This window comes from Dendropsophus ebraccatus, chromosome 2 (assembly GCF_027789765.1).
Source record: "Dendropsophus ebraccatus isolate aDenEbr1 chromosome 2, aDenEbr1.pat, whole genome shotgun sequence".
NCBI classification, from domain to species: domain Eukaryota; kingdom Metazoa; phylum Chordata; class Amphibia; order Anura; family Hylidae; genus Dendropsophus; species Dendropsophus ebraccatus.
Genome location: NC_091455.1, coordinates 33,860,736 through 33,883,333, shown reverse-complemented (window position 1 = coordinate 33,883,333; position 22,598 = coordinate 33,860,736). Strand labels below are relative to the sequence as shown.

Below are 22,598 nucleotides of genomic sequence, written 5' to 3'. Positions count from 1 at the left end.
AGTTTATACATACCTCTCCTCTTCCTGGATTCTGCCTGCAGTTGCTGCCAGAACTGCAGAGCCGGTCTTTAAAGTGACAGGCCGCTCAGCCACTCAGTGACAATGTCCATATCGGCCACTGATTGGCTGAGCGGCCTGTCACTTCAGAGACCAAGTCTGCAGTACTCATGGGGACCAGGCAGAAGCCAGGAAGACACAGATATTTTATTATTTTCTTTACAGATTCATTTGCCATCGGCCAGTGATTTTAGGCCAGGACCAAAACACATGATCAGCTGATCACAGTCTTTATTACACGGAGCGATAATATGCGGAATCGGCCTAATTAGGCAGATTATCACTCCGTGTAATAGGGCCCTTATTGAATAGTCAAATGGGTGGGAACATTACTGCATAATGTGGTGTGAGTGCCTGTTTGGAAGGAAATCAGACAGGATTTTCTAATCCTTAAGAGGCTGCAGTCCCACAATGCACCACGTCCCTTTTATTTACCTGGCACATTAGCACACATTTAGTAATAGCTTTGCTTCTTGCTACTGCTTAGTGACTTTAATGTGCAATATCTGGTACCACCTGATAGTCCCGAAAAATCTCTCTTAAAGGAGTTTTTAGGGTAGAATTTTTTAAAATGCTCCTGGTTGCCGTAAAAGCAAAAGATAAGCAATACTTACCAACTCCAATTTCCCTCTGCTGCTGTTTGGATGTCACCCACTTCCTGTTGCACTCCATTTTATTTGCTTCTCATGGGCTGTTTATTCAGGAAATATCACTAACTGAGGTAGGTCTCTGCCACAGCCAACGATTGGCTGAGCAAATGGCACCTCCTCAAAAGCAGGACAAAGTGAGCACCATAATCTGGTGCTGTCAGAATGTCATTGGAGGGGGACTGGGGCAGGTGAGTATGACTTATTTTTAATTTTACCTCAACTGATTTAGTCCATCAGGTCTTGCCAAGGTGTTTGCCATTTTAACAGAAAAAACTAGCTTTACATGCATTACCTGTTAGATATGAAGGGATCTGCGAAAGGCTTGTGCACCCCTTGTGAATATGGCCGTACAGATGCCTGTACTGATATTTATGTTGTATAAACAACCAACATATAACAAGGCTGACTCGGGCAAAGTGTGCACAGTGTCAGAGTGACTCTAATGTGTTACTTTATAAGATGCTCGTAAACTATTCTCAGCGGTTCACTTGTCGCTGCGCCGACTCCTACGTCTAATTAATGAGAGTAAATCTATGTAAGCAAGAAGCTTCAAAGGTGTCTAGTGACAGCGGGGATGGCGGACGACATTGTACTCAGCAGGTAACGCACTCTCATAGCTTTATAGGTGCAGAAGACTGAATCTGCCTGCCTGCTCTCATCTGGGAACATTTTGATATGATATTAAGCATTATAAAAATTAATTTATTAGGGGGCTAATTGTTAAAGGGGTTATCCCCCCCAAGAGCTAAAAAAATGAAATGTTCCCAAACCTAGCTGGCCTTACTCACCAAGTCCCCCTGAGTATTTTGAGCCGTCTCCCATCTTTCTAGCTGCTGCCGTTCCTGAGTTACAAGTTTTTCAAAAAGATGTTCTATATTCAAGATAGGAAACTACATTTCCCATCATGCAATGCTTCTGCCTGATGATGGCAATGTAGCAGAGCTGAGATGGCAATGTAGCAGAGCTGAGATGACAATGTAGCAGAGCTGAGATGGCGAGATGGCAATGTAGCAGAGCTGAGATGGCAATGTAGCAGAGCTGAGATGGCAATGTAGCAGAGCTGAGATGGCAATGCAGCCGAGCTGAGATGGCAATGCAGCCGAGCTGAGATGATGTACTGGGTGAGGATGTCGGGTGGCCGTCGCTGTATGGGGGGGGGGGGGGGGGGAGAATCGGGAGATCGTGGGCCGGTGGTGCTGCAGTCACCGGGTGAGCTGCCCGGGGAGGCGGATACATGGTGGTCGGGCCGCGGGGAGATCACAGACTGGGGGGCTGCACTGCATCTGCGGGCGAGTGGGTGAGCGGTGGGCGCTGCCTGGGGACCGCGGGCGGACACCAGGAGATCGCGCTGTGGGAGGGGGGGCTGCACTTACCGGGTGAGCGGGGGGGAGTTGGGATGCGGCAGCTGCAGGGCTGGGAGATTGTGCGTCCGAGAGGTGGCCACTGGGAGACACTGGTGGCTGCAGGCTCTACTAAGGGGGCGGCCACCGGGAGATCGCGCGCGGGGGGGACAGTGATATGCTGCACTCACAGGAGCTCCGGATGGAGGGGATACAGTGTGTGGGGAGGGTGAGCTCCAGGGCAAGGGATCAGCTACTGCTATCAGCGTCTCACTGTCCTCCCTCACTTCAATGAGCTGGGATAGAAGCGCTAACCCGGCCCATTGAAGAGAAGGAGGACACGTGTTGCCATCTCGGAGGGTGCGGGCCAGGAGCAGGGAGCGTGTCGGGTTGGACTGAGGTCTGATGATTCTTTGCAATCCGTGGGGGTGGATGTACCTAGATAACAGCTAAACTGTGCAGAATCCATAATGAATTGATATTGAAAAGATGGAAAGCTACGGGTGGGCAACGTATTAATGCAATAATAATTTTGGGCGGAATACCCCTTTAACCTCTTTTTGTCCCGTGGCATAATAGTATGTCATCGTTGTAAACCTGCAACTATGGCAGCTCTTTAAAGGGGTATTCTGCTCAGGTAAGATACATGTTGAATCATCTTGACGACTAACAATTCCTTCCATACTTGTTGTTATCTTTTCAGTCTTCTTCCCCCAGTTCTGAGCTGCTGCTTTCTGCTAAAGTTGTTCACTCCGTCTCCGTTTTGATCTTCTTCCTTTCTCCTCCCTTCTGAGACAGCTCATGTAAACAGCTCTTTGGCTGGCTGTTTCTGCACTCTGTAATGCCAGGAGAGTTAATCACAGTGAGGTTATCAGCAACATGACCTAAGATTAAGCCTCCCAGCATTACAGAGTGCAGAGACAGATAGCCAGGGACACTGTTTACATGACCCATCTCAGAAGGAAGGGGGGGGACATCAGAGCGGAGATGGAGAGAACAGCTAACTCAGTTTTCTAGGTCTTCAGCAGAACGCAGCGGGCTCAGAACTGGGAAAAGGAGACTAAAAAGATAATAAGTATGGAATGAATTATTAGTCTCCAGGAGGGGGAATGATTCAACATATATTTTACCTGAGCAGAATACCGCTTTAATTAACCTTAACTGGCTCCTAGTGCTCAAATACCCCCAGGACTTACAGTAGTGTCCAGCTGTATAACAACCTGAGAGCTACAAGAACAAATATATAAATGCATGTATCAATGTAAGTAGGAAATAAAAGAGAAGAGTAGGATATCACCAGTAGATATTGGGAACAAATGATTACGGCAGGAACAATTGATGAAGATGGTGGTCTGGAACTGACTGTAGTACAGGAACAAAATACTGAAACTTATCTTAACTATCCCTGAATGTTTCCCTAGATCTGTCCCTGTACACTGACTCTAAGGGCCCTATTACACCAACAGATTATCTTACAGATATTTTTGAGCCAAAGCCAGGAATGGACAATAAACAGAGAACAGGTCATAAAGGAAAGACTGAGATTTTTCCACTTTCCAAATCCATTCCTGGCTTTGGCTTAAAAAAATCTGTCAGGAAAACAACAGCAGAAACAATCTACTAACTGATCTGACTAGGCAAGGTACTAGAAAAAACAAAAACATAAAATACAGGTTTCAGGTGCACAGAGCATGCGCTATAATGTGCAAAAGTCAGGGGTATTTGAAGAGACTCATGGGGCCCTATTACATGGAGCGATAATCTGCTGTATCAGGCCGATTATGCAGATTATTGCTTCGGGTAATTAAGGCAACAATCATCCGAAGAGCTGAACATCGGCGGATGGTTGTAGTTTAAACTTGCTTAAAATCATAGTCCGACACCTGTGCATCACTACATATAGTAATGCACGGCTGATGACTGTGTAAAAATAATAGTTTATACTCGCCTATTCTCCCCTGTTGTCCTGCAGCCTTTGTCCGTGTTTCCCTGCTCACTGCTGATGCTTCTGGCCTCATCTTTTCAATGACAGGCCACTCAGCCAATCACTGGCCGTGGCACTGTCCTGTCTCATCCAGTGGTTGGCTGAGAAGCCTGTCATTAAAGAGACGAGACCAGAAGTGTCAACAGTGAGCAGGGAACATGGGCAAAGGCTGCAAGACAACAGGAGAGAATGGGTAAGTATAAACTTTATTACCGTATTTTCCGGTGTATAAGACGACTTTTTAACCCCGAAAAATCTTCTTAGGAGTTGGGGGTCGTCTTATACGACGATTATGGTCACTGCATGCCGTGGGGGAGCTCAAAAATGGCCGTGTTCCCACCGTATGGGACGACCCCTATAAAAATTTAAAAAATACTCACCTGTGACCTGTTCCCGGCAGCCGCATGTCTCTAGTCCCGTTCCCGGTGCAAGGGGTGTGACAAACACTGCCTGTGCCGGAGGTCCCTAAAGCTCTCCCGGGCAGCCAAGCGTCTCATCGGAGAAGCTCGGAGACGCTCTAATGCCCAGGAGAGCTTTGGGGACCTAGACTAGAGACTAGACTAGAGACGTGTGGCTGCTGGGAACAGGTCACAGGTTGATTTTTTTTTTCCCCTTTAGCTGCGGTTAACCCCTGCCTTACCGCAGCAGGGCTCCAGCTAGTAAACCCCGCTGCAGTCAGGCAGGGGTTAACATTTTCCGGCGTATAAGACGAACCTCTGACAATCTTCTTAAAAGTCAGGGGTCTTTGTTAGATTTTCCAACATTAAAACAAGACGGTAATAAAAGGTGTGGGGGTTAAGGGAAAGGAGGCAGGGGACCATGGCAAACATTACCAAGTAGATTTTTTTATAGTTTGCATTTGTTTTTTAATAAATAGGAAGGGGAGGAGGGGCACATTTTTTTAAGTATTTTGTTTTCATAAATATTTTTTTAAAAATCTCACTAACTGAAGGAGCTAAATTCTGGGATATAGAGTGGCCTCCGTCCATCCCCATGCCATATCTCCACATACATGTATGGCCAATGTTGTTAAAGGGCTAAAACTAATGTCTATATTGAGGATTTGTAGCCGTATACCAGGAAATATAAACCACCCCCTGCTTTAAAGATGCAGAAAAAGTGATTTGAAAATTTATCTGCAAATATTTTTTTTGTAATTATACAATTGATGAGATATTAAAATGTATATTCTCCTTAGAGCCGTAATAGAAGGAGAACAATCAGTAACCGATAAATAGACAAATCTGACAGTCCTATCACTGTATGAATTAACTTCCCTAATGGAAAATTCCACGTGAAGCTCTGGACTGGGTTATCAGCTAACCTTGGCAGTGAGGCGGCTGCGGCTTGTTACTTGCTTTTCTTTGAGGACTGATTTTTGTCTCTTGTGGAGTTCGGCAGCTGCTGCTCTGTGTAGGGTTGTCTCCTATCTCTTTCGAGGGTTGTAATTCAAATCCATGTTAAAGGGATGTTTCACTCAAGCATAACTTTTTATATGTTGCTACCTATGGTGAGACTTACAATTCATTCCATACTTGTTACTATCTATTCAGTCTCCTTCCCCCAGTTCTGAGCTGCTGCTTTCTGCTGAAGACACAAAAATCTGCGTGTGAGTCTTTCTCTCTGTCTCCGTCTCCTCCCCCCTCCCTTCTGAGACAGCTGATGTAAACAATTCCCTATATGCAGCATTGCAGCTTCTTTTTAATGCCAGGCAGGTTAATGACAGTGAGTGCATCAGCAACCTGACCACAGACAAACCCTCCCAGCATTACAAAGAAGCTACAATGTTGCAGATAAAACCTGCCAAGGACTTGTTTACATCAGCTTCCTCAGAAGGGAGGAGGAGACTGAGAGAAAGGGTCACACACAGATTTTTGTGTCTTCAGCAACTGGGAGAAGGAGACTGAATAGGTAATAACAAGTATGGAAGGAATTGTTAGTGTCACCATGGACAGCAGAATATGAAAAGTTAAGTTTGAGTGAAAAAACCCTTTTAAATTTGGACAGGGATAGTCACTTGGGAACAAGGGAGGTGAAAAGCAAATCTCACTTTGACAATAGTAATATTTTAAAGAAGCACTCCGGGAATCATTTTTAACACATGACATACCTGTTTTCGGCTGCCATGTCCTTGTCTTGTGATCCTGAGCAGTAATAGTTATGTGACTAGAAGTAATCCCTTCCGGCTGTGTCCCATCGTGTATGTTCTCACACAGGATCTGCCATTTAAGCAAGAAATTAAGTTTACATTGTTGCATCAGAAATAAGTTCACACATTGTGAGAACAACATTATTAGTGATTGATCATATAACATAATTATAAGATATTACATGTGTGATATCGGTGACTGCTGATAGTTCTCCTTGTATCACAGACTGCTGGTACATAGCTGGAGACTAGATAGGCAGGGTTACACAGTTGAATATAGTAGGCAGTGCAGTTCAGCTCCATTTACTTTAGTGAAACTGAGCTGTAATACCACACCCAAACTGAGGACAAGAGTGGCGCCGTCTCTGAAACAAAGAAGTCATGTTTTTCTTAACCCGGATAACCCCTTTAATTTTTTCCCCACGGTTTCTTCCTATTTTTTCTCTATAGACATTGCAGCCAGATGTGAGTACTTTATGGCAGCTGCAATGAATGATGGTGAATGGTCAGAAAAAAGTCATAGACTGCAAGCATTACAAATCCCTGCCTGACTGCGCGTCTGATAACCCCAACTAATGGCTTGGTTCATCAAACTTATGTTCAGGCTGGGACTTGTAGTCCTAATACAAAAACGCATCTGTATTCTGCCAGTGTGAACTCTGCTCTGGGAATAGTTTAGAGAAACTACAGCTAAATACAAGGGGATGTCTGTCCATTATTCCCCCTGTAGGACACTGTGTGCTCTGATCTATAATCCGTGATCAGTAACGTATAGATGGATTGTATGGAGTATGTGTACGCCTGTAGATACATATAAGCTGTAAGTAAAGCGTGTCGTATTTACTCGCTGATCCCTGCTATAAGCCATTCTGTTCCGTCACTGCATGTGAATGTCAGCCGGCAAGTCAGGACTAATGTCTGTCAGCCATTTATCAGAACGGCTGCCAAAGCTGACACAAAGCAGCAATTATATGGCAGAGTATCCAGCAGCACCTCTGGCCGTCTGCTAACAATGTCAGGGTGTGTTCTGGCAGGTAGATGGTGAGCGCACAGGCTTATCTCCGCACATTAGCATTTCCTTCCCACGGGGCCGCACTACTCATATCATTTCTATGTGACCGTTCAGCATCTCACAGCCAGAAATGTTATTCAGGATTAGAAAATCATAGCTGCTTTCTTCCAGAAACAGCGCCACTCTTGTCCTCAGTTTGTGTGCGGTATTGCAGCTAAGTGTCATTAAAGGACCAGAGGTGTAGTACCACACACACACAACCTAAAGACAGGGGTGGTGCTGTTTTTGGAAGAAAGCAGCTATGTTTGTCTGATCCTGGATAATCCCTTTAAATTGTCATTCTTATAAATTTACTATCCTAGTCCTGGAGAATCATGTCATTATTGCATCCGTATAGCCTGGCAAACTTAAAGGGGTATGCCAGCAAAAATCATTTCCTTTCAAATCAACTGGTTTCAGAAAGTTTTAGATTTGTAATTTAAAATTACAAAAAAACTCCAGTCTTCCAGTACTTCTCAGCTGCTGTATGTCCTGCGGGAGGTGGTGTATTCTTTTCAGTCTGACACAGTGCTCTCTGCTGCCACCTCTGTCCATGTCAGAAACTGTCCAGAGCAAGAGAGGTTTTCTATAGGGATTTTCTACTGCTCTAAACAGTTCCTGACATGGACAGAGGTGGCAGCAGAGAGCACTGTGTCAGATGTGAAAGAATAGAGCACTTCCTGCAGGACATACAGCAGCTAATAAGTACAGGAGGATTTGTAAATAAAAATCTATATAACTTTCTGACACTAGTTGATTTAAAAAAATCTATATATTTTCTCCAGAGTACCCCTTTAAGCCAGGAATGGAGAGGTTACAGTAATGATACTATACAGCAGCACAGAGTGCCTGTAGGCTTGTGATAGGATACCATAGGGATTCTGAGCACTGCATGGACCCTTTTTATATTTCCTCTATTTTGTTATTAGATTTTTTTGCTTATCTTCATGACAGCACGGTCGTACGAGAAGTAACTCTGCTTTCATTTTACAGCATAATCTTGGCCGTGTTATTTGGCTAGAGTTCAGAATCAGTTGGGTTAATAAAGAAAGTCACCGCCCATAGTATCCCATATCAGGCCAGTTAGTGGCAAACACCTCTGATACTTTTCATACTTTTTTTTTCACATACATAATACATAAAGGGTTCCTTATGTGGTGTACACTGGGTTCACTATTGTCTGTGCTGATAGATTTCTTACAGGAAAATAGTCAGCAGAACCTGTTATGTCCCTATACCCTATATGCTACACTGTGCTATATGAATAACGCTATGAAAGGTTATATGCACTGTGTGGTATTTAGCTGGTACAGAGTTGGAAGTAATACAGGCACTGCAAGGTTGTATTTGGTGCTGTACAGTAGTATGTGTTCATTGTTGTAGTAGTACAGTATAGTACATGATGGATAGGGCAGGAGATGTGCGGTGTGTAGTAGTAGTACAGTATAGTACATGATGGATAGGGCAGGAGATGTGCGGTGTGTAGTAGTAGTACAGTATAGTACATGATGGATAAGGCAGGAGATGTGCGGTGTGTAGTAGTAGTACAGTATAGGACATGATGGATAAGGCAGGACATGTGTGGTGTGTAGTAGTAGTACAGTATAGTACATGATGGATAAGGCAGGAGATGTGCGGTGTGTAGTAGTAGTAGTAGTAGTAGTACAGTATAGTACATGATGGATAAGGCAGGAGATGTGTGGTGTGTAGTAGTAGTAGTAGTAGTAGTAGTATAGTATAGTACATGATGGATAGGGCAGGAGATGTGCGGTGTGTAGTAGTAGTACAGTATAGTACATGATGGATAAGGCAGGAGATGTGCGGTGTGTAGTAGTAGTACAGTATAGTACATGATGGATAGGGCAGGAGATGTGCGGTGTGTAGTAGTAGTACAGTATAGTACATGATGGATAGGGCAGGAGATGTGCGGTGTGTAGTAGTAGTACAGTATAGTACATGATGGATAAGGCAGGAGATGTGTGGTGTGTAGTAGTAGTACAGTATAGTACATGATGGATAAGGCAGGAGATGTGCGGTGTGTAGTAGTAGTACAGTATAGGACATGATGGATAAGGCAGGAGATGTACGGTGTGTAGTAGTAGTACAGTATAGGACATGATGGATAAGGCAGGAGATGTGCGGTGTGTAGTAGTAGTATAGTATAGTATAGGACATGATGGATAAGGCAGGAGATGTGCGGTGTGTAGTAGTAGTACAGTATAGGACATGATGGATAAGGCAGGACATGTGTGGTGTGTAGTAGTAGTACAGTATAGTACATGATGGATAAGGCAGGAGATGTGCGGTGTGTAGTAGTAGTAGTAGTACAGTATAGTACATGATGGATAAGGCAGGAGATGTGTGGTGTGTAGTAGTAGTAGTAGTAGTATAGTATAGTACATGATGGATAGGGCAGGAGATGTGCGGTGTGTAGTAGTAGTACAGTATAGTACATGATGGATAAGGCAGGAGATGTGCGGTGTGTAGTAGTAGTACAGTATAGTACATGATGGATAGGGCAGGAGATGTGCGGTGTGTAGTAGTAGTACAGTATAGTACATGATGGATAGGGCAGGAGATGTGCGGTGTGTAGTAGTAGTACAGTATAGTACATGATAGGGCAGGAGATGTGCGGTGTGTAGTAGTAGTACAGTATAGTACATGATGGATAAGGCAGGAGATGTGCGGTGTGTAGTAGTAGTACAGTATAGGACATGATGGATAAGGCAGGACATGTGTGGTGTGTAGTAGTAGTACAGTATAGTACATGATGGATAAGGCAGGAGATGTGCGGTGTGTAGTAGTAGTAGTAGTACAGTATAGTACATGATGGATAAGGCAGGAGATGTGTGGTGTGTAGTAGTAGTAGTAGTAGTAGTAGTAGTAGTATAGTATAGTACATGATGGATAGGGCAGGAGATGTGCGGTGTGTAGTAGTAGTACAGTATAGTACATGATGGATAAGGCAGGAGATGTGTGGTGTGTAGTAGTAGTACAGTATAGTACATGATGGATAGGGCAGGAGATGTGCGGTGTGTAGTAGTATAGTATAGTACATGATGGATAAGGCAGGAGATGTGCGGTGTGTAGTAGTAGTACAGTATAGTACATGATGGATAAGGCAGGACATGTGTGGTGTGTAGTAGTAGTACAGTAGAGTACATGATGGATAAGGCAGGAGATGTGCGGTGTGTAGTAGTAGTAGTAGTACAGTATAGTACATGATGGATAAGGCAGGAGATGTGCGGTGTGTAGTAGTAGTACAGTATAGTACATGATGGATAGGGCAGGACATGTGCGGTGTGTAGTAGTAGTACAGTATAGGACATGATGGATAAGGCAGGAGATGTGCGGTGTGTAGTAGTAGTACAGTATAGGACATGATGGATAAGGCAGGAGATGTACGGTGTGTAGTAGTAGTACAGTATAGGACATGATGGATAAGGCAGGAGATGTGCGGTGTGTAGTAGTAGTATAGTATAGTATAGGACATGATGGATAAGGCAGGAGATGTACGGTGTGTAGTAGTAGTACAGTATAGGACATGATGGATAAGGCAGGAGATGTACGGTGTGTAGTAGTAGTACAGTATAGGACATGATGGATAAGGCAGGAGATGTGCGGTGTGTAGTAGTAGTATAGTATAGTATAGGACATGATGGATAAGACAGGAGATGTGCGGTGTGTAGTAGTAGTACAGTATAGTACATGATGGATAAGGCAGGAGATGTGCAGTGTGTAGTAGTAGTACAGTATAATACATGATGGATAAGGCAGTAGATGTGCGGTGTGTAGTAGTAGTAGTACAGTATAGGACATGATGGATAAGGCAGGAGATGTACGGTGTGTAGTAGTAGTACAGTATAGGACATGATGGATAAGGCAGGAGATGTGCGGTGTGTAGTAGTAGTACAGTATAGTACATGATGGATAAGGCAGGAGATGTGCAGTGTGTAGTAGTAGTACAGTATAATACATGATGGATAAGGCAGTAGATGTGCGGTGTATAGGGGTAGTAGTAGTACAGTATAGTACATGATAGATAGGGCAGGAGATGTGCAGTGTGTAGTAGTACAGTATAGTACATGATGGATAAGGCAGGAGATGTGCGGTGTGTAGTAGTAGTAGTAGTAGTAGTACAGTATAGGACATGATGGATAAGGCAGAAGATGTGCGGTGTGTAGTAGTAGTACAGTATAGGACATGATGGATAAGGCAGGACATGTGCGGTGTGTAGTAGTAGTACAGTATAGGACATGATGGATAAGACAGGAGATGTACGGTGTGTAGTAGTAGTACAGTATAGGACATGATGGATAAGGCAGGACATGTGTGGTGTGTAGTAGTAGTACAGTATAGGACATGATGGATAAGGCAGGAGATGTGCGGTGTGTAGTAGTAGTAGTAGTACAGTATAGGACATGATGGATAAGGCAGGAGATGTGCGGCTGTGTAGTAGTAGTAGTACAGTATAGTACATGATGGATAAGGCAGGAGATGTGCGGTGTGTAGTAGTAGTAGTAGTAGTAGTACAGTATAGTACATGATGGATAAGGCAGGAGATGTGCGGTGTGTAGTAGTAGTAGTACAGTATAGGACATGATGGATAAGGCAGGAGATGTGCGGTGTGTAGTAGTAGTACAGTATAGTACATGATGGATAAGGCAGGAGATGTGTGGTGTGTAGTAGTAGTACAGTATAGTACATGATGGATAAGGCAGGAGATGTGCGGTGTGTAGTAGTAATAGTAGTACAGTATAGGACATGATGGATAAGGCAGGAGATGTGCGGTGTGTAGTAGTACAGTATAGGACATGATGGATAAGGCAGGAGATGTGCGGTGTGTAGTAGTAGTACAGTATAGGACATGATGGATAAGGCAGGAGATGTGCGGTGTGTAGTAGTAATAGTAGTACAGTATAGGACATGATGGATAAAACAGGAGATGTGTGGTGTGTAGTAGTACAGTATAGGACATGATGGATAAGGCAGGAGATGTACGGTGTGTAGTAGTAGTACAGTATAGGACATGATGGATAAGGCAGGACATGTGTGGTGTGTAGTAGTAGTACAGTATAGGACATGATGGATAAGGCAGGAGATGTGCGGTGTGTAGTAGTAGTACAGTATAGGACATGATGGATAAGGCAGGAGATGTGCGGTGTGTAGTAGTAGTATAGTATAGTACATGATGGATAAGGCAGGAGATGTGCGGTGTGTAGTAGTAGTAGTAGTACAGTATAGTACATGATGGATAAGGCAGGAGATGTGTGGTGTGTAGTAGTAGTAGTAGTAGTAGTAGTATAGTATAGTACATGATGGATAGGGCAGGAGATGTGCGGTGTGTAGTAGTAGTACAGTATAGTACATGATGGATAAGGCAGGAGATGTGCGGTGTGTAGTAGTAGTACAGTATAGTACATGATGGATAGGGCAGGAGATGTGCGGTGTGTAGTAGTAGTACAGTATAGTACATGATGGATAAGGCAGGAGATGTGCGGTGTGTAGTAGTAGTACAGTATAGGACATGATGGATAAGGCAGGACATGTGTGGTGTGTAGTAGTAGTACAGTATAGTACATGATGGATAAGGCAGGAGATGTGCGGTGTGTAGTAGTAGTAGTAGTACAGTATAGTACATGATGGATAAGGCAGGAGATGTGTGGTGTGTAGTAGTAGTAGTAGTAGTAGTAGTAGTATAGTATAGTACATGATGGATAGGGCAGGAGATGTGCGGTGTGTAGTAGTAGTACAGTATAGTACATGATGGATAAGGCAGGAGATGTGTGGTGTGTAGTAGTAGTACAGTATAGTACATGATGGATAGGGCAGGAGATGTGCGGTGTGTAGTAGTATAGTATAGTACATGATGGATAAGGCAGGAGGTGTGCGGTGTGTAGTAGTAGTACAGTAGAGTACATGATGGATAAGGCAGGAGATGTGCGGTGTGTAGTAGTAGTAGTAGTACAGTATAGTACATGATGGATAAGGCAGGAGATGTGCGGTGTGTAGTAGTAGTAGTAGTACAGTATAGTACATGATGGATAAGGCAGGAGATGTGCGGTGTGTAGTAGTAGTACAGTATAGTACATGATGGATAGGGCAGGACATGTGCGGTGTGTAGTAGTAGTACAGTATAGGACATGATGGATAAGGCAGGAGATGTGCGGTGTGTAGTAGTAGTACAGTATAGGACATGATGGATAAGGCAGGAGATGTACGGTGTGTAGTAGTAGTACAGTATAGGACATGATGGATAAGGCAGGAGATGTGCGGTGTGTAGTAGTAGTATAGTATAGTATAGGACATGATGGATAAGGCAGGAGATGTACGGTGTGTAGTAGTAGTACAGTATAGGACATGATGGATAAGGCAGGAGATGTACGGTGTGTAGTAGTAGTACAGTATAGGACATGATGGATAAGGCAGGAGATGTGCGGTGTGTAGTAGTAGTATAGTATAGTATAGGACATGATGGATAAGACAGGAGATGTACGGTGTGTAGTAGTAGTACAGTATAGGACATGATGGATAAGGCAGGAGATGTACGGTGTGTAGTAGTAGTACAGTATAGGACATGATGGATAAGGCAGGAGATGTGCGGTGTGTAGTAGTAGTACAGTATAGTACATGATGGATAAGGCAGGAGATGTGCAGTGTGTAGTAGTAGTACAGTATAATACATGATGGATAAGGCAGTAGATGTGCGGTGTGTAGTAGTAGTAGTACAGTATAGGACATGATGGATAAGGCAGGAGATGTACGGTGTGTAGTAGTAGTACAGTATAGGACATGATGGATAAGGCAGGAGATGTGCGGTGTGTAGTAGTAGTACAGTATAGTACATGATGGATAAGGCAGGAGATGTGCAGTGTGTAGTAGTAGTACAGTATAATACATGATGGATAAGGCAGTAGATGTGCGGTGTATAGGGGTAGTAGTAGTATAGTATAATACATGATGGATAAGGCAGGAGATGTGCGGTGTGTAGTAGTAGTACAGTATAGTACATGATAGATAGGGCAGGAGATGTGCAGTGTGTAGTAGTACAGTATAGTACATGATGGATAAGGCAGGAGATGTGCGGTGTGTAGTAGTAGTAGTAGTAGTAGTACAGTATAGGACATGATGGATAAGGCAGGAGATGTGCGGTGTGTAGTAGTAGTACAGTATAGGACATGATGGATAAGGCAGGACATGTGCGGTGTGTAGTAGTAGTACAGTATAGGACATGATGGATAAGACAGGAGATGTACGGTGTGTAGTAGTAGTACAGTATAGGACATGATGGATAAGGCAGGACATGTGTGGTGTGTAGTAGTAGTACAGTATAGGACATGATGGATAAGGCAGGAGATGTGCGGTGTGTAGTAGTAGTAGTAGTACAGTATAGGACATGATGGATAAGGCAGGAGATGTGCGGCTGTGTAGTAGTAGTAGTACAGTATAGTACATGATGGATAAGGCAGGAGATGTGCGGTGTGTAGTAGTAGTAGTAGTAGTAGTACAGTATAGTACATGATGGATAAGGCAGGAGATGTGCGGTGTGTAGTAGTAGTAGTACAGTATAGGACATGATGGATAAGGCAGGAGATGTGCGGTGTGTAGTAGTAGTACAGTATAGTACATGATGGATAAGGCAGGAGATGTGTGGTGTGTAGTAGTAGTACAGTATAGTACATGATGGATAAGGCAGGAGATGTGCGGTGTGTAGTAGTAATAGTAGTACAGTATAGGACATGATGGATAAGGCAGGAGATGTGCGGTGTGTAGTAGTACAGTATAGGACATGATGGATAAGGCAGGAGATGTGCGGTGTGTAGTAGTAGTACAGTATAGGACATGATGGATAAGGCAGGAGATGTGCGGTGTGTAGTAGTAATAGTAGTACAGTATAGGACATGATGGATAAAACAGGAGATGTGTGGTGTGTAGTAGTACAGTATAGGACATGATGGATAAGGCAGGACATGTGTGGTGTGTAGTAGTAGTACAGTATAGGACATGATGGATAAGGCAGGAGATGTGCGGTGTGTAGTAGTAGTACAGTATAGGACATGATGGATAAGGCAGGAGATGTGCGGTGTGTAGTAGTAGTATAGTATAGTACATGATGGATAAGGCAGGAGATGTGCGGTGTGTAGTAGTAGTATAGTATAGTACATGATGGATAAGGCAGGAGATGTGCGGTGTGTAGTAGTAGTACAGTATAGTACATGATGGATAAGGCAGGAGATGTGCGGTGTGTAGTAGTAGTATAGTATAGTACATGATGGATAAGGCAGGAGATATGCGGTGTGTAGTAGTAGTACAGTATAGTACATGATGGATAAGGCAGGAGATGTGCGGTGTGTAGTAGTAGTATAGTATAGTACATGATGGATAAGGCAGGAGATATGCGGTGTGTAGGGGGAGTAGTAGTAGTACAGTATAGTACATGATGGATAAGGCAGGAGATGTGCGGTGTGTAGGGGGAGTAGTAGTAGTACAGTATAGTACATGATGGATAAGGCAGGAGATGTGCGGTGTGTAGTAGTAGTAGTAGTAGTAGTACAGTATAGGACATGATGGATAAGGCAGGAGATGTGCGGTGTGTAGTAGTAGTACAGTATAGTACATGATGGATAAGGCAGTAGATGTGCGGTGTGTAGGGGTAGTAGTAGTACAGTATAGGACATGATGGATAAGGCAGGAGATGTGTGGTGTGTAGTAGTAGTACAGTATAGTACATGATGGATAAGGCAGTAGATGTGTGGTGTGTAGTAGTATAGTATAGTACATGATGGATAAGGCAGGAGATGTGTGGTGTGTAGTAGTAGTACAGTATAGTACATGATGGATAAGGCAGGAGATGTGTGGTGTGTAGTAGTAGTAGTAGTAGTAGTAGTATAGTATAGTACATGATGGATAAGGCAGGAGATATGCGGTGTGTAGTAGTAGTATAGTATAGTACATGATGGATAAGGCAGGAGATGTGCGGTGTGTAGTAGTAGTACAGTATAGTACATGATGGATAAGGCAGGAGATGTGCGGTGTGTAGTAGTAGTAGTATAGTATATGTCATAACATAAACACAGATTTGCGACCATGTAATACACGTGATAACCCAGCCTTACTTTTAGCCACTGTTACTACTATGCCCGGGTACATGCAGGAGTCACACAGAGAAGCACATGAACATGTGGCCTCCAGTACTGGACTACAGGTCTCTTCTTCTTGGCTGACACCATGGAGTTGAGAGCAGCACATTATACAGCGACCAGTGAAGTGTCTCACATCCTATCAACATATAAAAACTTTTTTGGGTTTTGCAAAAAAGGGGAAGTGGCCCTTTAAACAGCAATGTGCACATGGAACAATACGGGGTAGTGTATCCTGATAATCACTTCCCTCCACTTTCATTCATATGTGTTTGCTTTCTGCAGTGTGCGTGTGTGTGTGTGTGTATATATATATATATATATATATATATATATATATATATATATATATATATCTTTAGAAGTAAGACGCCTTCATCAAGGCTATGTCCCACTCATGTTAGTAGCAGACACCTCCTCGCACCTGTCGAGTTCACCAGGTGACGGCTGTGCTTCTCTTGTTGTAGGGTCGCTTACCTGAGCTCGAAAAAATTCAGCAGGCATGCGATTGCAAGAATTGTCTCCCGCGCCCCATATTTACTCAACTTCTCCGTGGAAAGGCTGGACAACCGGCTGGGCTTCCTCCAGAAACAACTGGGACTGAGCGGTGAGAAGGTAAAGAGCCTGCTGGCTGCACATACTCGTGCTGTTTGCTTTTCCTATGTGTACTATGTCATACACTTTGGTGCATAGCACCACCTAGAGCAATGCCTGGAGACCGAGAGAAATAATCCACCATTATAGTGTCTGCGTGTAATTATTAGACCAGGAGCCATAATGTTAAAGGGATATTTTCATTATACCTTTTGTTATACAACTTTATAATATAAAATGTTATTAAAGGGATATGCCCATCCCGACTCATAGGACTCATCAAGTTATATGTTTTTGCAAATACATTCATTTAGCAAACTTGCCGGAGCAAGAGTGAGCGACTAAAGGCCGTATTCGGACGATTATTGGCCGTAATGGCTGACAATCTCTTGGTGTAATAGCTGCTGTTATAAGCAGTTAGGGCCTTAACTGCACAGGAACAACACCGAGGATGTAGGTAAGACACATACCTTCATCCTCAGCGCCTCCTGCACATTCGGGACATATCAGCAGGTTTGATTCGACCTGCTGATAGTTCCCCTTTAAATTAACAAGCCCTACAAGTATAACTGTGTTAGCTGAGATGAGAATAACCCTTTAAGTCCTGGTCCCTGCACAGTTACATATGGCGAGTGCTACTGAGCCTCCCCTGATGTCTATAATACATGTTCGCATTAGAAGCTGTCTGTGCAAAGCTAAAATTCTCCCAGTCCCCATGGGGTTAACATACAACTTTTTGGTTTAATGACCATTTTCTTTACATCAATACATAATAGCATAGCAGTAATACAGGGTAGGAAACCTTGGCTCTCCGGTTGTTGCAAAACTACAACTCCCATCATGCCTGGACAGACTAAGGGTACGGCCCGATGGGGGCCCGATAATAAATGTAAATGAGCTCTGATCTGCTAGATCGGCGCTCGTTTACTGGGCCTATTACAGGTCCCGATAATCTTTTAACAAGGGCTGCAGGGACATCGTTACCGATGTCCTTGCAGCCCTTGCTTAAACGTTATACATTACCTGTCCAGGTTGCAGGGCTCCTCTTCCTCTGTGCTTCTCCCCAGGTCTCGCGCGCTCCAGTTTCAGAGTGGCCTGTCAGCTGACAGGCCACTCAGCCAATCACTGGCTGCGGCGGTCCAGGCCAGTGATTGGCTGAGTGGCCTGTCAGCTGACAGGCCACTCTGAAGCTGGAGCGCGCGAGACCCGGGGAGAAGTACAGAGGAAGAGGAGCCCTGCAACCTGGACAGAAAATGTATATCGTCAGTCGCCGGCTGTGCACCGCTATTACATGTAGCGGTGCACGGTCGGCGCCCGACAATTATAGGTCAGAACCTATATCAACGATCAGCTGATGACAACGATCATCGGCTGATCGTTGTCTTTATTACACAGAACGATAATCGTTCCGTGTAATAGTACCCAAAGATAAAGCTTTGGCTGTCCAGGCATGATGGGAGTTGTAGTTTTGCAATAGCTGGAGAGCCAGGGATCCCTACCCCTGCAGTAATAGATCTGTATGATCTCTTTATCTGTCGCTTATTACTTAACATTTTTACAGTATAGAACCATTACCCGGTCTCTTCTTTCAAACCATCAGCCAACTGCTGTTGATGGATCTATAGTTCTCGATCTCTTGAGGTCTGTTAATTCAACAATATGTATGTTCGCATCCTAGGAGAGAAATAATCGGAATAGAATAATATTATAAGATCCGTCAACAGCAGAGAGCCGAGGGGTAACAGGAGATTTATTGTTACCCGCACAGTATATGGCTATGGTCACCTACAGTATAAAAGAGAATAGGAAAATCTATACAAAGATATATAAATGGAAAATAATGAACATTTATTACAAAGACGCCAGGTCTTACAGTTTATGGCTATATAGAGGTCATTATTCACAACTTAGATTTTTTTTTAATTTTTTTGTTACCTTTTTCTGCAGACTCGAGAATTGGTGACACGTCTTCCCAAGATGGTAACTGGCAGCCTCGAACCTATAAAGGAGAATCTGAAGGTAGTGGAGGCGGCTTTCACTTCTTTTTTTCTGCTTCTCTTTTTTTTTTCCTGTATGAGCCGACGAGTTTCCCTTTTTTGTGTGTGTGTATATATGTGTGTGTGTGTGTATATATATATATATATATATATATATATATATATGTATATGTTGTGTGTGTGTGTGTGTGTGTGTGTATATATATACAGTGGTACCTTGGTTTAAGAGTAACTTGGTTTAAGAGCGTTTTGGTTTAAGAGCTCACAGTTTTTCAAAATTGTGATTTGGTTTAAGAGCATTGCTTTGGTTTAAAGCGTAACTGTCATTTCAGGGCCATTTTTCTGAAAACATTAAATATCAACAGTACAAGCGATTCTAAGAAACTCTGTAATAGGTTTTATGTACTAAAAGAGTTTCCTTCTGTACTGAAAAAGCAATCTCCCAGCCTCCCCCCTCACATCAGATGAAGCCGGATTTCTGTCTCCATTATGTGGCTATGGAGAGGGGAGGGGCTGTTAGGAGTGACTGAGCACGGAGCAGTCCTGCACAGCTGTAACCTCTCTCTCCCCGGACAGAGAGCGCTGCATGTATGTGCCCACATCTGCCCTGCTCATTCCTTCCTGCTCCCTGCAGTCTCTGTCAGTCCTAACACACACCCCTTCTTTATTCCTGTCATGTGACCACACAGACCTCTGACAGCAGCCCTGCTTCTTTATTCTAGCCTCTTGTATTGTAATGTACTGCATTATGGGGATCTGCAGTTCCATCCTGTATCTACCAACTGTGGCTGTTTTTCATACTATACTATACCATACTATACATAATAAACCACATTCTGATAGCTATACTCTACAGTAACTTATAATATGACATATTCAACAGTTTCTAAATGTCTGTTTCATTTGGCTTACCTGATATTCAGAATGTAAAAACATTATTTTTGGGGTGTGGAACCAATTGTCTACATTTCTATGATTTCCTATGGGAAAATTTGCTTTGGTTTAAGAGTGGATTTGGATTACAAGCACGGTCCCGGAACGAATTATGCTCGTAATCCAAGGCACCACTGTATGTGTGTGTGTATAATATATTTATGTGTGTGTAGGTGGAAAATATGTGATCTGTAAAGAAATCAAGATTTCTGAGTTGGTGCCAGCAAATTATTTTCATCATGGTCAGTGTGGTGTGTGTGTGTTTTTGGTTTATTTGTTTTTTTAACACATGAGCCATTTCGGTGATAATCTCTCATCAAACACAGCGCCATCCATTTTCTCAGGTTGTCTATAGTATTACAGTTCAGCTCCATTCACTTTAATGGAACTGAGCTGCAAAACCCCACACCCAAACTGAGGACAGGAGTGGTGCTGTTTCATGGCAGAAAGCAGCCATGTTTTCTACTTCTTGACAACCCCTAAAATTCCAGAAAGGGAGACAGAGGTTCATGCTTTCCCCACATACACAACTCTTCTTGTGTCCAGAATAGTAAATATAGAGAGACATGGGTCATGTGCGCAGTGTCTGAGGTTTAGGTGGGTATGTTTCAGCCTCTCTAAAGCCCCTATAACAGCGGACGATGTGGTGGAGCAAGGGAACACCAACCTGTCAGATCAGTGCTTGCTTGCTTGACAGCGAGCGGGTAAGAGCAGGGGGTGAGGGGTTGGGCGGGCATTTGGGGCAAGAACGATTGTCCGGGGAGCCTATAGGAGATGGTTGCGGTCTGCTGCTGCTGGTTCTATTGCTGTCGCTGCTGCTATTACTATTTCTCTATGGGAGAGTATGGTGAGCATGCTCTGTGATCTGTACAGCAGCCACTTTGCAGGGAAGGGGAAGGGGCTGTTAACACCTGCCCCAGGAGAGTGCAGGAATACCCCTTCAAGACAATTGCTTATTAGCATCCATAAGCGACAGCCCTTTTTCCTTGCCGCAGATGTGCTTTTCTTTTTAGCTTCATTGCATTTTTATATAGGAAGCTGCTGTAAATACCTTTGGGCCTTTTCTATTATAGATGCTTTTTTTTATCCTATAGGTATTCGAAATAGAATTTGGATTTAAGAAAAATGAAATACAACACATTGCGCTCGTTGTTCCCAAGATGTTGATTGGTAACAAGAAGAAACTTACAGAGACCTTTGATTATGTGCACAATACGATGGGGATCCCTCACCACATCATCACTCACTTCCCACAGGTAGCGGTTCACATCACATGCTTATAGGTTTGCCTGTGTCACATGGGGCGGAGGGGTTGCAGAGAGCCCTGGGAGTAAAAGTCGGCTCCATGCATTTATTATTATTATTATTATTATTATTATTTTACATAACCAGCATTGATTTTATTTTATTTTTTCAGGTTTTTAATTCCAGCCTTTTGAAAATAAAGGAACGACATGAATTTCTTATGTTTCTGGGAAGAGCGATCTATAACCCAGCACAGCCCAACTATGTCTCCTTAGAAAAGCTGGTGTCCTTGCCTGATCAGGTCTTCTGTGAAGAAATTGCCAAGACTTCTATACAAGACTTTGAGCAATTCCAGAAGAACTTGTGAAGACGCACAAATCACTCAATATTCTTATGGTTATACTGTATAGTTTTTATATGTGTTTATATGAGATTATGTGATTATTATATGCTGGTATAAAATAAATGATCAAATATGACATCGGGTTCTACAGGATTTTGTGAAGAGGGATTTTATTATATATATATATATATATATATATATATATATATATATATATATATACACACACTATTACACACAGGGCTGTGGAGTCGGTAAGCCACAGCTCCGACTCCTGAATTTTATCAGGGCCGACTCCGACTCCAGCTCCTTTATAAAGGGCCAGTCATATACCAGGAGAGTTATTTATTACACTTATTTAGCACGCACAGCCTGCTGCAGTCAGAGTGCGCACACACACACAGAGCCTGCTGCAGCCATAGCATACACAAACACACACAGCCTGCTGCAGCCATAACACACACACACATAGCCTGCTGCAGCCATGCCATAACACACACACACACACACACAGCCTGCTGCAGCCATAGCATACACACACACAGCCTGCTGCAGCCATAACACATACAGACAGCTTCAGCTATTTTGTACATTTATAGGGGGCAATGTATCAATGGAGCCTCTTGAGTGAGTACTTCATTAGATTTTTTTCAATGACCTCCGGGAGGAGGGGGAGATAGGGAGAAAAGCTCACACACATCAGCAGAAAGCAACAGTTCAGAACTGGCGGAAGGGGAAGCGGATAATAACAAGTACAGAATGAACTATTGGTCTCACCATGGGCAGCAACATATCAAAAGTTATGTCAATATTGTCCATGGTCCTTGTACATGACCTGATGGGCTCCAGATCCCTTGTGATCGCTGCTGGTTTACAGAGCCTTTACATGGCTCGATTAGCAACCTTACTTTTTTTTTCTTTGGATAGATTGCGCATTTATTTTCATCAGGCCTTATGCAGCCATCTGGATTATGGTTTGTCCTGGGGGTTAGGGCCATGTTCACATACTGAGGATTAGGCTAACATTCATCTTATGCTCACAATCCAGCAATAAAAATTCCCAGTGTTTTTTTTTATTGCTGTATTCAAGATGTATTTCTCGTTACTATCAGGTA

The 22,598-nt window shown here is 43.4% G+C and overlaps 2 protein-coding genes across 4 annotated transcripts in view; one reads left to right on the top strand and one right to left on the bottom strand.

The window, feature by feature from the left end:
* Positions 1 to 16,987, bottom strand: part of PTDSS1 (phosphatidylserine synthase 1) — a 46,182-nt gene extending 29,195 nt beyond the window's left edge. The window contains exons 1-2 of the mRNA XM_069957314.1: positions 16,849 to 16,987; positions 6,142 to 6,250 (exon numbers count right to left, since the gene is read on the bottom strand). Of these exons, the coding sequence (XP_069813415.1) occupies positions 6,142 to 6,158 (17 nt within the window). The 5' untranslated portion in view covers positions 6,159 to 6,250; positions 16,849 to 16,987. The remainder of the gene's footprint in view (positions 1 to 6,141; positions 6,251 to 16,848) is intronic.
* Positions 1 to 21,619, top strand: part of MTERF3 (mitochondrial transcription termination factor 3) — a 28,035-nt gene extending 6,416 nt beyond the window's left edge. For all 3 annotated transcript variants that reach the window (XM_069957315.1, XM_069957317.1, XM_069957316.1), the window contains exons 5-8: positions 16,839 to 16,986; positions 18,913 to 18,984; positions 20,990 to 21,151; positions 21,313 to 21,619. In XM_069957315.1, coding sequence (XP_069813416.1) covers positions 16,839 to 16,986; positions 18,913 to 18,984; positions 20,990 to 21,151; positions 21,313 to 21,507 — 577 coding nt within the window. In that variant the 3' untranslated portion in view covers positions 21,508 to 21,619. The remainder of the gene's footprint in view (positions 1 to 16,838; positions 16,987 to 18,912; positions 18,985 to 20,989; positions 21,152 to 21,312) is intronic.
* Positions 21,620 to 22,598: the final 979 nt, after the last annotated feature.